This window comes from Zophobas morio, unplaced genomic scaffold (assembly GCF_036711695.1).
Source record: "Zophobas morio isolate AGI-343-1 ecotype UQ-CSIRO unplaced genomic scaffold, CSIRO_AGI_Zmor_V1 ptg000017l, whole genome shotgun sequence".
Classification (NCBI taxonomy): Eukaryota; Metazoa; Arthropoda; class Insecta; order Coleoptera; family Tenebrionidae; genus Zophobas; species Zophobas morio.
This window is the reverse complement of record NW_026972122.1, coordinates 7627042-7642073: the sequence shown is the minus strand read 5'-3', so window position 1 is coordinate 7642073 and position 15032 is coordinate 7627042. Positions and strand designations below refer to the sequence as shown.

Genomic DNA, 15032 nt, shown 5'->3' with positions numbered 1-15032 from the left:
ATTGATGGAAGTTGGGTGTAAGGAGATCAAAGTTTGGGCGAGTTATTTTAGAGATTGGAAAGTGTGTGTGGTAGGGGCAAATGAGGTGGAAAGGAAGGTGTGTAGAGATGATGATGGATGGGTTGTTGGAAGAGATTGAAAGAAGGGGATATCGTGTTTGGCATATGCGGATGACCTGTTGTGTATGATTGAGGATAATAGGAGTGAGATTGAGGATCTAGGAACGGAAGTGGTTGCTTGGGGGAATGCAGTGGGTGTCGAGATGTTCAGGGAGAAAACGGTTATGATGCTTCTGAAGGGATCGTTGTCTGACTCGAGACCGCCGAATGTAAGGGTTCAGGATAAGCGTGTGAAGTATGTGAAAGAGGAGGAGTATCTGGATATAAGAGTTAGTGAGCGTATGAATTTTAGGCCACAAGTCGAGAGTCTGGGACGTAGGGTGATCGGAGTGATGGGGAAATTGAGGCGTGTATTGAGGAAAGAATGGGGTCTGGATAAACGAACGGTACGAGTGATATATAAAGGATTGGTGGTTGCGTGTGCTTCGTTTGGTGTGGGAGTATGGTATGATGTGTTGAGGTTTGGATATGCGAGGGAGTTGGTGAACAGGTGTCAAAGGAGCGTGTTGTATGGGTGCATGGTGTTTTGTAGGACAGTGAGTACGGATGCGATGCAAGTGTTGGTGGGAGAGTTACCGTGGGATTTGGAATTTTTGAGGAGAGGAGTGATATTTAGGGCGAAAAGGGGAGTGAGTCTAGGAGAATTGGGATAGCTGCAGATTAGGTTAGAAAAGGGAGAGAATCTGGAGAAAAAGGGTGTGTTGGATGCGAAAATATGGGAGATCTAGCAAAAGAGATGGGATATGATTTTGTTCCGAGTGTGAGGTTTGCGAGTGACAATATTTGGTTTGCATATTATTTTCGAGTGTGGATTTCATGATGAGGAAAGAAGGAGTTGTGAAGAAATTCCATTTCCACTTAATGGGTGAAAAAAATTCCAATCTTTAGTAGTTTCAAAAAAAGTGTGAAATTTACCCAAAGCTACCAAAAAATCTTTGGCTGGTTAAATTGATTCCTCTCCTTTCTCTGCTATTTAAAATATCAATTGATATTTAAGCATGCAAGTATGTCTTCCCTAGTTGAAAAAATGAACAAACGTGTGTGTAGATGCATCTTACAACGTTGTTACTTTTTGATTAAATTACCCATTGAAGTACAAGCAGGGTCTTGCTTTCTTCTCTAAACGAAGTAGAACATGGCATTTTAAGGAAATTTTAGTAATAAAAACTCACTAAAATCTACCAGCACTACCCCTACCAGTGTAGGGGTGTATTCAAAAAATACAATATATTAACGAAAACCGGGCTATATATTTACGAATGTCTATGTTTTCATCAACAACATAAAAACTATTTTCAAAAAGCTTTAATCAGCGAAAGTTGCACAAGAAAAACGGAGATCTACCGTTATCCACGTCATAGAACAACACTGTTTGAAAACAGCTGTTACTACCAATCCCTCAAATTATATAATTCGTTACCTCAGAACTATAGAGTAATGCAGTTAAGTGTTTTCAAAAAGCAAGTAAAACATAAATTGGTAAAAGCTGAATTATACACATTAAAAGAATTCTCACGAATCATATTCATTTGAAATATTAGTTTATATGTATATGTGTATCATGTAGTTACTGTGTTCTATAATTTTTGTGTTTGTGACTAGATTATATAAATTTTATCAAATTTTATTGTACATGTCTCCACTTTTCAATGACGAATATCAAACACGTTTGTATGTCCCTGATATTAATAAATATTATTATTATTATTATTATTATTAACAACATAATCTTCTAAAATATTTTTTGTAATTTGTGCATTGATTGGGTTTAAATTGTCCTACAATAATCATCAGCATCACACTGGATAAAATAATTCAATTTGAGTTGTGCAGTGATGGCTGAGTGGGGTAACGCAAGTAAATCCTTAGTTTGACGGGTCCCCAGGACGTGTCACGATGCTGGAGATGTTTAGGAAGGGCTTCATTTCGGGCTTCTTGGATACGCCCTGGGTGTAGAAGGAGATTATTATTATTATTATTAATATTATTATTAATTGTACACCAACAGGCGTTAACCCAATTACGGTGTCCAAATGAAAATGGGGAAAAAATATCTTAATACAATATTATTGAAAATTTTACACGTATTAGAATTCCTAGAACGCGACATTTTTTTCAAAGTGTATGTCGATATCTAGCCGGAGTTTCTGGAGTGTGTTATGTGTCTACTGCATCGAGCTTATCGGGGTATTCACTAGGGAATTTGTTCTTGATTTGTCAATGTAAAATAAATCTTTGCTTTTTAATCTAATTGTTTGGGGTCTATATGTAATTTATATCAATAGTTTTGGACTATCGGTAGCACCATTTAGCAAGGATCTCAAAAATAACATTCCCGCTATTTTCCCCCTTCTTTCTAGCGACTTTAAGTCAAACCGGCTCAATAGATTTTCTTGTGAGAAACCACGTTGCTGGTACACACCATCTAAACGAAACGCCAAACACTTCAGGAATCGTCTTTATACTTTTCCAATTGAGTCTATGTTTATTTTTGTTGTAGAATTCCAAACAATAGAGGCATACTCCAATCTGGTGCGAACTAGTGCTTCATACAGACATATGATTGTCTCAAATTTAAAGAAGTCTTTTGATGATCGCATTATAAATCCCAATGTTTTATAAGCTCTGTTCGTAACCGTGACGATATGTGTACTTGTCCAATGTAACGCCCAAATTATTAACAAATTCCTTTTAATTATATCAGAACCAATGGAATAATCAAAACTAAGTAAACCTTTTTTCCTCGAATATGTCATGACCTAACTACGTATATTGTATTTAAGATTTCCTGCAACTTTCGACAATCGTGAATACTTTTTATTTGCCTCAATACTTTTATATCATCCGCGTATAAGAGAAATTCTGTATCGACCTCAGTTTGAATATCATTTATGAAAATGTTAAAAAGTAACGGCCCTAGAACCGAGGCCGGAGGAACACCAGACTTTTGGTGATATAAATACGATATACTCCTCGTATGACCACGATACTGAACATACTGAAATCTGTTCGTCAAATATGAAAAGAAAATTTGGATTAAGGACTGAGACAAACCAAATGCGGTTAGTTTCTCCAGGGGTATTTTATGATCCAGTCTGTTGAATGCTTTTGATTGATAACTCCACGTATATAATATCGATTTAGCCAGACCTATCCAGAACCGTAGAAATAGCTTAAGTGGTGTTTATATATAAGATTTGTTAAAGTCGATCGTCCCTGAACGAAACCATGTTGATTTTCGGTAAATAATCCGCTAATGTGTCGACTTAGTCTTGCATGTGGAACTATTTCAAACACTTTTGAGAAACTGGAGATTAAAGCTATCTGTCGATAATTAGAGATTTCCGACTTACTCCCGTGTTTTAATATTGGCGTAACCCTAGAAACTTTCCAGACATTGGGAAAACAACCAGATTGGATAATAATATTGAAGATTCTGCACAACGGTTAAAACCTCACCACAATCTTTAACAAAAAACAATGGAACTCCATCAGGTCCTGCCGTAAATTTAGGAGTAATGGAGCGAATAGTGGACTCTACTAATAGCGGAGATGGAGATGAGTGAGAATCGAGGAATAATTTCTAAATTGACTTTGACATTTCAATTTTCCATGGTTAAACCAAAAACACAATCGTCGAACTGAAACGGAACGTTTCACGACAAATCAAACCTAGCGCTAATTTCAAAATATCATTTTTAAAGCCTTTTTACAATGAATGAGCGCGATGCAACGATTTGAAAAAAATACGGGCCGATACGCCTCTTTCACCTCCACAAATGGATGACTCCATAATAGCTTTAAAATGATCTGGTAAGATATCTTAATATATATAAATCTCGTGTCACAATGTTGGTCCTCAATGGACTCCTAAACCACTTAACCGATTATAATAAAATTCGCACACCATGTGCAGTTCGATCCAACTTGAGAGATAGGATAGTTTAAATCTCAAATTATAGTCGCAATTTTAATTTATTGCTAATTATTTGTCTGCTATTATTTGACAGTAACAATTATCTGTTAACTCCAAATGCCACCGAAAAAATCTAACCTCAACAACGCGAGCAGCAAAGGGTCACGACGCAAACGTGTTGAAAGAGCTCAGCAATTACCAGAACAAATCGAAACAAGAAATGCAGCTGAAAGAATCAGGACTGCAGAAAGTCGTGCACAAGAATCTCAAGAACAGCGTGACGAACGTCGGCAACAGAATATTACGAGAACAAGAGCGGCACGAGAACGAAACATAGCTACAGTACGAGTACTAGATCGACAAAGGCAACGGATCAGCCGCTCATTAACACGTGCATCATTCGTTCGGCTTGCCTTTGAATATGCACCAGATATTAACTACTCAGCGCATTCAAAAATTGCTATCGGTGGAATGGATAAAGTATGTCAATATTGTCAGGCATTGAAATTTATCAAGTGTAAGAACATTTTAATTAATTGTGTTCAACGTACTTCCCCTTCAAATCTCAATCCAGTGAATTTATATACCAACATCAACATTTTCGTCTTTGTTCGTAAATAATTTCATTGTACTAAAGGGTTATAGTAGTAGAAAGTCAAATAAGGAGATCACCATATTTTTTTACAAATACCATCTGTGTGAAAAAGCATAGTGGACTCCGTGACTGATGTTCTCTTATTGTTCCTCTTAGATTGTTTACTATAATGTAATATAACAAAAACTTTAGCCACAGCAACGCGTGGCCGGGTCAGCTAGTTATAAAATAAAAACTTGTCTAAACTTCAATACGACACCCTGTATTTACGAAAAAGTGCGTCCTAATATACACGATGTATCTAAACTCTTTAAACTAATTTTTAATTTTTGTCTCCAGTGTTGTTCTTTACTTTTTAACTATCTAGTTTGCGACCAGCCTGAGCAGAATACATTAATGATGTAAAAATTTCCTAAAAGATACTCAGAATAAAACAAAAGTGACTACAAATAGTAGACGCAAATCGTCGATCTTCATGCAAACGAGCGTTCCATTTTCTCATTTTTCAGATTAGTAGCTGCTTCGTGATCCTCCTCTGTGGAAACGTAGCCGGTGTTTGCACCCATTATCCTCGCGAAGTGGCACAGCGCAAAGCGTTTTTGGAGACGAGACAGTGCATAGAAGCCCGCCTGAAAATCCAGCGGGAAAACCAGCAACAGGTAGGTTTATTACAATTTATATCGAATCAGGATCATGGTCTCTCGCATTTTCGATTTAATTTATAAATCATGAGGGATCCATCTTGCAAACGAGTTTAATTAAAGGGGACCTTAGAAACCTTAGCGGATCCCTTAACTTGTTAGCAAAGCCCTTTGCCAACCTCACGCACCTACACTTTAATCGCAACGAAATTTGCTCGAATTATCTGCGATTTTGGGGAACTGCAAATTTAGCTTGTCCGTAAGATTGATTCGTGGAAGGAGGTTCAGGCACTTTTTTAGGAAATTGTAAGCGACGTTTCATGAAGTAAGCGCAAGTGGAATTGAAAATTCCGACATCGCTCGCGATCAAATTAGAATTGGTTAACAGTAAATCTAATTTATCTTTCCGAATTCCAAGCAAAGTAAAAAAATAATCAAATTTCCCACACCCTAGTCTATGATAATTGCATTAAATCGTATTCAGGGATGTATTTTCGTAATTCAAAGCGCGAACCTAAAATAACAAAGTTAAAAAGAAAAGCTCAAATTTAGCGTACTCTCCCATTCGTTATTCAAGCAACACTTACCAAGAAAAACCGACATGAAAGTCGAGAGCTTGTTTGAATATTATTTAAAAATACTCAAACGACCGTTTCTACTTTTAGAGTCGCTGCATACAGCGGTTCTGGTTTGTTAACCGGAAATAAGCTCGCCGATACGAAGCTTTCTTTTCCCATCGAATATTGATCACCAATTCTCAAAAGAATACGAGTTTTGTGTTTTTTAATGCAACATTATTAAATTTTCTAGGAGCGTCTTCTGCTGTCGGTCCTTCCCAGGCACGTCGCCATGGAAATGAAAGCGGATATTGCTGGACAACCAAAAGAAGCTCAGTTTCATAAGATATATATTCAAAGACATGAAAACGTCAGGTGAGATGTGCAATATCTTGCTTGTTACGATTATTACGAAAGGCGAAGTTGAAGCAAATTGGATCAGTTTGAACATACGGGGCCACGTGCTTCCTGAAATGGTTTATTCATTTTGTGTCGATTTTCGAGAAATGTAGTCGTATAAGTAAAATTTCTAGTTGAATGACTCGCTCAAAATTTTTACCTGTTTGGAAAAATATCTTCATATAAGGCAATATTAGTTTGATTGATTTTTATTTGTGAGTAGCGTTACAACGTTTACAATACTCAATGTTATCGTTTATATTTTGGAGAAAAATTATTTTTTCTTCCCAAGTCCTCCGCCCTGTAGACTGCCCAAAGCTTCAGAGCTGATTGCAGCGGCTGTAGCCCCTTTCATCCCACCAATGTTGAAGATGACAATCCATGACAACAATAAGTTTATTAAGAATAAGCAAATGTTGCGATTCATTATGACTTAAAAAAGCGAAAAAAAAAATTATTGCTTTAGTGTTGGAAAGAGTCTTACCAAGTAGTCGAGTCTGGCTTAGCAAAGAACCAAGTTAAGTACGTTTAAAAAATTGTTGCAATTTATAGTTGGACGATCATCCCCACTTTTCGAAAAACGTTTGCTGCTAGGTTTATATTAAAAAAAAAGAGTGATAACCGGATACCACAGTCATTACATAATGCTTTTTAGAGTGAAAAACTGCTACAAAAACATAGTTGTATATCTATTTTTTTGATAACAAAAATAATTATACTTAATGAATGCTTTTAATATCGATACTTTAACTAACCAATAGGTAAACTGAAAACCGATATTCTTTCAAGAAATTCGTTTTTGGTTAAGTTTTGCATGTTTTTCTGGTTGTAAAGACTCATAAACAGTGTTTATTACTAATACTAACTCACCTCAATTTTTTTTAAGGAATTGCAATATGTAATATTCAATGTTTCTACTCTTCAAGTTATTTTGATAATAATTATTTTGATAATGTAATGACGTCACTCAAAATTGTATATAGTAGAAGCGTTTTAAATGTGTAAAATAACATAGTCAGGATTTTTGCAGAAAAAATTCTTTGAAATCTTGCAGATGGTTTACAGTTATGATAAGCATGTAAATTTTTAATCAAAATATATTTATTTATTCCCTCCAAAAAATTGATGACGTCAGCTGAAAAGTTTGCCAAACAAATCCTATCTAAAATGTATAAAATATGATGAGTCTGTACTTGTGATTTACCATTCCATTTATATATTTTGTATTAGCATATACAGGGTGACTCAATAAAATTAATGAAAGCGTAAATTTATTTTATTGATTTGATCAGGAACTATAAAACCGAATTCTTTGAAATTTTGGAGATATTTTAAAGTTATCATAGGCATGGTAAATTTTTGATCAAAATGTATTTGCTCATCCCCCCTAAAAAATTGATGACGCCACTCCAAAATTTTGCTGAAAAAATTCTAAATATGCAAAGTATGATGAATCTATACTTGTGATTTATCCCTGCATTAATATTTTTTAGATTTGCTTATACGGGGTGTCTGAAAAATCAATGACTGAGTCAACTTATTTTATTGATTAATCAAGAATTGCAAAACTGAATATGTACTTTGACATCTTGACGTGAAGTTATTGTAAGTATAGTAACTTTTTATTCAAAATGTATCTGTTTATCAATCCCAAAAAATTGATTACGTCATCTCAAAATTTTCCCGAATAAATTCTTCCGAAAATGTGCAAAATATGATCAGACTATACTTGTAACTTATAATTGCATTCATATTTTTTAAATATGCTTATACAGGGTGACTCAAAAAAAGTAATTAACCATTCAATTTGTTATCGATCAAATTAAGAACCCCGATTTTATCGAAAATGTGAGAATAGGCTCGTCAATTTTAGTCATCTGTTTTGAGGCGATAAACTCATTCAAATCAAGCAAATGTCTATGTGACATTCTTCCGATGTAGTAGCGTTTGCCAAAATCAGTTTTATCTGAGCAAGTACTAGCCCCGCCCACCCACCCTCTATTTTCTCAAAGGATATATTATTTGCCAAAATAAGTCTTATGTCAGCAAGTACTAGCCCCACCCACCCGCCCTTTATTTTCTCAGAGGGTATTACTTGCTAGAACTATCCTAGAGAGCTATCCTGTGAGAAAATGGGGGCGGGTGGGCGGGGCTAGTACTTGCTAAGATAAGATTGATTTTGGCAAACGCCATACTCTCGTAGAAAATAGAGGGAGGGTGGGCGAGGCTAGCACATGCTAGGATAAGACTGATGAAAACTTGTTAATTTTAAAAGGTGTTAAATTGCATATTTCTATAGTAACAAGTTAAATTTCTAAATCTGATTGGATATTTACTTTTTAACAACTCAGTCATTTTTCTGAGACACCCTGTGTAAGCAAATTAAAAAAATATTAATTACAGGGTATATTCAGCAATATTCTGAGGTGACGTCGTCAATTTTTAGGGGGATGAGCAAATATATTTTGATAAAAAAATGTATTATGCTATATTTTTCGAAGCTGGTCGATACTTATTATGTACTTAACTTTCTAAAAAGCTCCCTCTTTTTGGAAAGTTCGACCTTTCTCCGATTACCTTCGAGAATTACTATTTAAAATTTTTTTTGTACATTTTAACGTCCACAAGTTATTTTCGGCCTCATTTCTTCGAAAATTTCTATCACTTTTCCAAGCTCACCGAAATAAATATGGACATTTTTTGGATTAAAGAAAGATAATAATTTCAGAGCAAATATTTCAAAAAGTTGCTCCTGGACCATTAACGCGCCATATTTTTCGAATCACCTTGTTGAGACCCATATATTAGATTTTTTTGTGGATTTTCAGACAACTCTTTCAACAACTCTTTGGACTTGAAAAACGAAAACCTTATGCTCCGTGATGACATTGCAAGACTGACGCAAACAATGCGCATCGGTGATAATTATAATGGAAAGAGTGCAGTAAATACTTCCTGCTACGCTGATTCGCTTAAAAATACCTCTTCCGTGGTTATTAGGCCCAAAGACACGAATCAATCTAATACAAAAACTAAAGCTGATATTATTTCTAATATAAATCCGGAAAATTCTGATGACTATGGTATTGCCAAAGTTAAAACTATAAAAAATGGGGGCATAATACTTAAGTGTCATAATCCTGGGGAAATAAAAAAGCTGGCGCAGGAGAATGACTTATCTGATAAATATGAATTTGGTGATCTAAAAACTCCCCAACCGCGCCTGCGCATTGCGGGGATATCAAATGACATTGGTGAACAACAGATTATTACATTTTTAAGGAGACAGAATAAACATATTTTTGCTGATTCTTCTCACTCTAAATTACTTAAACACCTGCCTATAAAAAATAGTAGCGACTACTCCCAGATAATTATTGAGGTTGATATTTCCACATACAAACTTGCGCTCTCCCACGGACACTGCTTGATAGGTTTAGACAGTTGTAATATCTTCGATGCTGTAGATGTGCTGCGATGTTATAAGTGCAATGGCTTTAATCATTCCATCAAAAACTGCAATAAAAAACGTTCTTGTCCAAGATGTGCTGCAGACCATGAGGTGAAAAACTGTTTAGTCCCTGGAGAACAACTAAAATGTGTGAACTGCGCGAACATACAGGAGAAAGAAAATCTTAGTGATAGGGATATCTCGCATGCCTGTTGGGACTATAACTCTTGTCTTATGTATAAACGCATGCTTAACAAACTTAAGCATGACGTCTTTGGAATATGTAACATGTAGCAATCAACTCATCCAACCACCCATTATTTGACCTATTCGTACACAACAGTTGTTAATTCTGCTACAAGCAGTATGACTTTTTCAAGTAATAATACTGATAATTTAACACCTAAGTCAAATTTAATTTTTACTTGCGATTCAAACCAATGTAGCGACCCTCGTTTGTATTACCAAAATTGTCGCGGATTAAATACCAAATGTAAAGATCTGTACACTGGTCTTCTATGTTGTGATTTTGATGTTGTCTGTTTGTCTGAAACTTGGCTCAGTAGTTCCATCCATGATTCTGAGTTTTGCCCCAATATTTTTCATGTCTATAGATCCGACCGTGATTTTCAGAGAATGCAGGTTTGTAGAGGAGGAGGTGTCTTAATAGCCATTCGACGTAAATTTGATGGGTATATGATTGATTTATCGCATTGGGGTTTTAACTCTTTACAGTTTACTGATGCGGTTTGTGTTAAGCTTGTTCTTAATTATATCACGGTATATATATTTGCGATATACATACAACCTAAGGCCTCTGTTGAGGAGTATGAATTATTATTTGATTTACTAGCTAATTTAACTGAAATTTATAATCAAAAAGTAATTTTAGTCGGTGATTTCAATTTATCAGATTTTCGTCCTAACTTGCCTAATTTTACAATGGGGAGTAAAAAATGTTATCACTGTTTAACTTTTTGCAGTTTTACGATTTTCAGCAATATAATAGCGTTCCTAATTCTAATGACAGATACTTAGATCTAATTATTTCTAACTTTAATTGTTCTGTAAAGAAATCTGCTGATAATATACTGCACGAGGATGCTCACCATCCATCCCTTTGCGTTACTGTAAATCTGAAGCAACCAAATATACGATTGATGAAATGTAACAAAATCAATAATATGCAATGGAATTTTAGAAAAGCCGATTTCCCAAAGTTGTATCATTACATTTCTAGTATTGATTGGTCTGATCTTGCTGATAGGTGCGATGTGAACCTGGCGGTTTCCCTCTTTTATAGTAAGATTGTTAGTGCACTTGATTTATATGTACCTAAAACCCGCCGTTTTCGTAACTCCAATTTTCCACCCTGGTTTACTCCGCAAATTATAAAAAAATTAAAACGCAAGTGGCAGCTACTGCGCAAATTTAGACAGAGTAATGATAATGTTATATACAATGAATTTAAAAATATTCGCTCTGAAATTAAGCGAGATATCAAAACTAATTATAATGCTTATGTTAATGATTTGGAGACCAAAATCAAATCAGACCCTAAGAAATTTTGGTCATTTATTAATGATCTGAAAAAGTCGAATGGGCTTCCCTCACAGATGACTTATGGTAAAGATTCACTAGCCAATCCTGAACAAATTGTCAATGCGTTTGCTAAACATTTTAGCTGAACTTTAACAAATCTGCAGTTACGGTTCCTAGTGGATTATACGACCACATGTCCGATTTGACAATCAATTTACCTTCTATTTCAGAGTCTGACGTCTTGAGTGCTTTGAGAAAGATTAAACCAAATTTCATCTCTGGTCATGATAATATTCCGGCTTTTCTTTTGTCTGATTGTGCTTCTGCGTTGTCATATCCTCTAATGATATTATTCAACCTTATTTTAAAAACTTGCACGTCTCCGAACACCTGGAAATTATCAATGGTATCACCTATTTTCAAGAATGGTAAAAAGGATAAAGTCGAGAATTATAGACCCATCTCGCTGGTTTGCAATTGTGCTAAAGTTTTTGAGTTTGTATTACACAAAATTCTTCTTTTTTCCCTGCACAGTAGAATTACCGAATTTCAACATGGTTTCGTGAATGGCCGATCAACGACCACAAATCTGTGTGCATTCACTCAATTTGTTTCTGACGCCTTTGAATCGAAACTGCAGGTGGATGTAGCATACATTGATTTCTCGAAAGCCTTTGATAAATTGAATCATAATATTCTATTAGCTAAACTACTGAATATCGGGCTTTCTGATTCTTTTGTGAAATTAATTCGATCTTACCTATTTAATCGATCTATGATTGTTAAATATCAAGGCTACCAATCCGCCCATGAAGTTGAAGTTTGTTCCGGAGTGCCTCAAGGATCTGTGTTAGGACCTCTCTTTTTTGTGATTTTCATTAATGATATTATTGTGAACATTAAGTCCAACGTTCTTATATATGCTGATGATATCAAAATATTTAAAACGATTTCTGGTATGGAGGACTGCCTTATTCTGCAGAGTGATCTTACTACATTTCTTCACTGGAGCAATAGTAATCTACTTCCTGTCAATTTTGACAAATCCTATGTAATGTCTTACACAAATAAAAATTTCCAGATATTATACAATTACACGTTAAATAACATTTTCTTATCTCGGGTTGATACTTTTAAAGATCTTGGTGTTATCTTTGATTCGAAACTCACTTTTCATAATCACATTAATGCAGTTACTTCAGAAGCTTTCAAATCTCTTGGCTTTATTATACGATGTGGTTATCATCTAACAGATATAAATTGTCTTCGTATCTTATATTTCGCTTACGTGAGGTCAAAACTTGAATACGCTAGTGTCGTCTGGTCTCCTTTTCTAAAAACCTATATTGATTCCTTAGAAAAGATTCAACGGAGATTTTAAAAATATTTACTGTTTAGGGCTGATGGAAATTACCCTCCTAGAGGATTTCCTCATGTATCCTTGCTTCAGATATTTCACATTGATGATTTGAACACCAGACGGGTCAAGGCAGCTTTAAACTTCCTAAAAAAGCTTATTGCTTTTGACATTGATTGTTCTTACCTTCTTAGTAAAATCTGCTTTTATGTCCCACGGTTATCCTCACGTAATCGGTTTTATTTTTATCTTCCCACTCCCCGTATTAATATTGTAAAACATTCGCCTATTTATGAAATGTGCTCATTATATAATCAAAACTTATATGATCTTGAATTATTTCGTTAAGAAAAACTCCTCCTATTTGGGTAAAGTAGTAATCTTATAGCTACTGACATGATTTTAGTTACTTTCATTGCACCTCCATCGTTACTAGTTGGTCTGTCATTGGGTTTGTTTTCAACCTGTTGACCAACTCACACATAATAATAATAATAATAATAATAACACCTCAATTTTCAATATTCTTTTAATAAATCGAAAAATTGAATATTTGAAAAAATCGAAGTCAAAATATAACCATGATTTATCAAAATCAGTCTCATTTAATATTTTTAATACTACGCATATTGCTTAGACAGCTTTGTTCCCGTTGATAATAATGTGCTGTAAATATATTTTTTGCACTCGTGACCTTTTTTGATGACTTTCGCGCATTCACCAGGATGCGGGAGATCGAACTTCCGGCACACGTGCTTTTTATTTTAATGGTAACGTTAAAATAGCTCGGAAACATCAAATTGCTAAGTGTTTAAGACGCCGTCAATCGGTTTAAAAGTTTATTCGTTGCAAAAAATATTGTACACAACACATTCGTGAAGCCTACTTCCCGCATTCCCACAACCGTTCATGCGGTAAGCAGACTTTCCCGAATAGTTTGTGACGGGAAAATTACTTCTTAATCACGCTGTAGATTATCAATACATGCTTAACTTTCAGTTTTTATGTTTGTACATCGAAAGAATTCACCTATTAAGCACAATATCTTTCATTGTACTTCAGGAGCGAGAGAAGTTCTGTCGAAATAACTTTCAATTTTTGTTATGTTTTTGCGTACTAAGTTCGTGTTCTCTTATGACATTATATTATTTATCTAAAGTTGTGTGTTCGGTGATACATCTGATTTGACAAATAATCGATCAAAACGGTCAAAAAATAACTTGAGAACTTAATAAACGGTAATAAACGAAGATCCTTTAACGTTCGTACCTTCTATTTTAATCATTACGAACGCTTGAGTTTTATTATTGAAGGTCGTTCTTTAAAAAAAGAGTAATTATCTCATATCAAAATAATTATTTCATGATTATAGGGTTTAACAATGTGTGGAAAGAAATAATTGTATATTATCATTTCTTTCGATAACAAAAGAATTTACACTTAACGAATACTTATTTATCGCGCGTAGTGGAACTATAGGTACGTCATTCCATTTTAGTTTACATATATAGGGTGAGTCACTAAACGCGCGTTCCTCCATATCTCATTATCAGAAATAGTAAAAAATCGAAGGCCAAAATTGTACGGTTTTTTAGGAATACACTCTAAAATTATTTTTTTGATTCACCTATTCTTAGGCTTTACACCCACAGTTCATTTTTGAAGTTATAATGCGACGTTGTCAGGTTATTCCAATTTTCTTGAATTTCTTTGCCAATGGAAGGATTCAGAAAAAAATCACAGTATGGTTATTTTTAAAATCTGTTACGTTTTCTAAAAAAAATAAAGAAAGCTAGGCGCTCTGTTGTGCCGTAAATGAGATTAAATTGTCATATACAGAGTGTTTACAAAATGTTTTAATTATTACAAATTTTCAAATATCGATAGGTCAGTTTTTCAAATAGAACACAATATTTTATTACTGCATCTTATTTTATTTTTTGTTCTCTTTTTTTTTGCGGAGTATTGTCTATATTTAAATTTGATAGTTCCTGCGATTTTGATATATAATTATTTATAATCAGCTCTGGAGTACATTCCTTAAGTACGCTAATCATATCTTATTTCTACATCAAAAACCCTCCAAAAACGAAAAAATTTAAACATGAAAACTTTACAATTTTGAAGTAATAAAATTATAGTTTTAAGCAAAGTTAAGTTTTTGTGGAATGACAACACAAAGAATTAATTAGAATAATTACACTGCAGTGCAATAAAAAAGGCCACGTTTAATATTAAGTGAATGCGTAAATTTAATTTAATTTGTTTATAAATATTTTTAATCGTCCTGCTGGGTTTAATGTGAACACTGTTAAATGTTGAATTACTATAATTAAATAAAACATACTTTTAATTAAATAACGCACCTTCCAGAATTTTAAGAATGTTTAGCATTTAACAACCGTGGCTGTCCGTTCCAACGCGACCCATTCCCTTTACATTACATTAATAGGTA

General features: G+C 34.4%; 1 protein-coding gene across 5 annotated transcripts in view; it reads left to right on the top strand.

The window, feature by feature from the left end:
• The window catches only part of LOC135130705 (uncharacterized protein), a 573502-nt gene that overhangs the window by 489015 nt on the left and 69455 nt on the right, over positions 1–15032 (top strand). For all 5 annotated transcript variants that reach the window (XM_064058149.1, XM_064058144.1, XM_064058145.1 and 2 more), the window contains 2 exons: positions 5140–5289; positions 6082–6203. In XM_064058149.1, coding sequence (XP_063914219.1) covers positions 5140–5289; positions 6082–6203 — 272 coding nt within the window. The remainder of the gene's footprint in view (positions 1–5139; positions 5290–6081; positions 6204–15032) is intronic.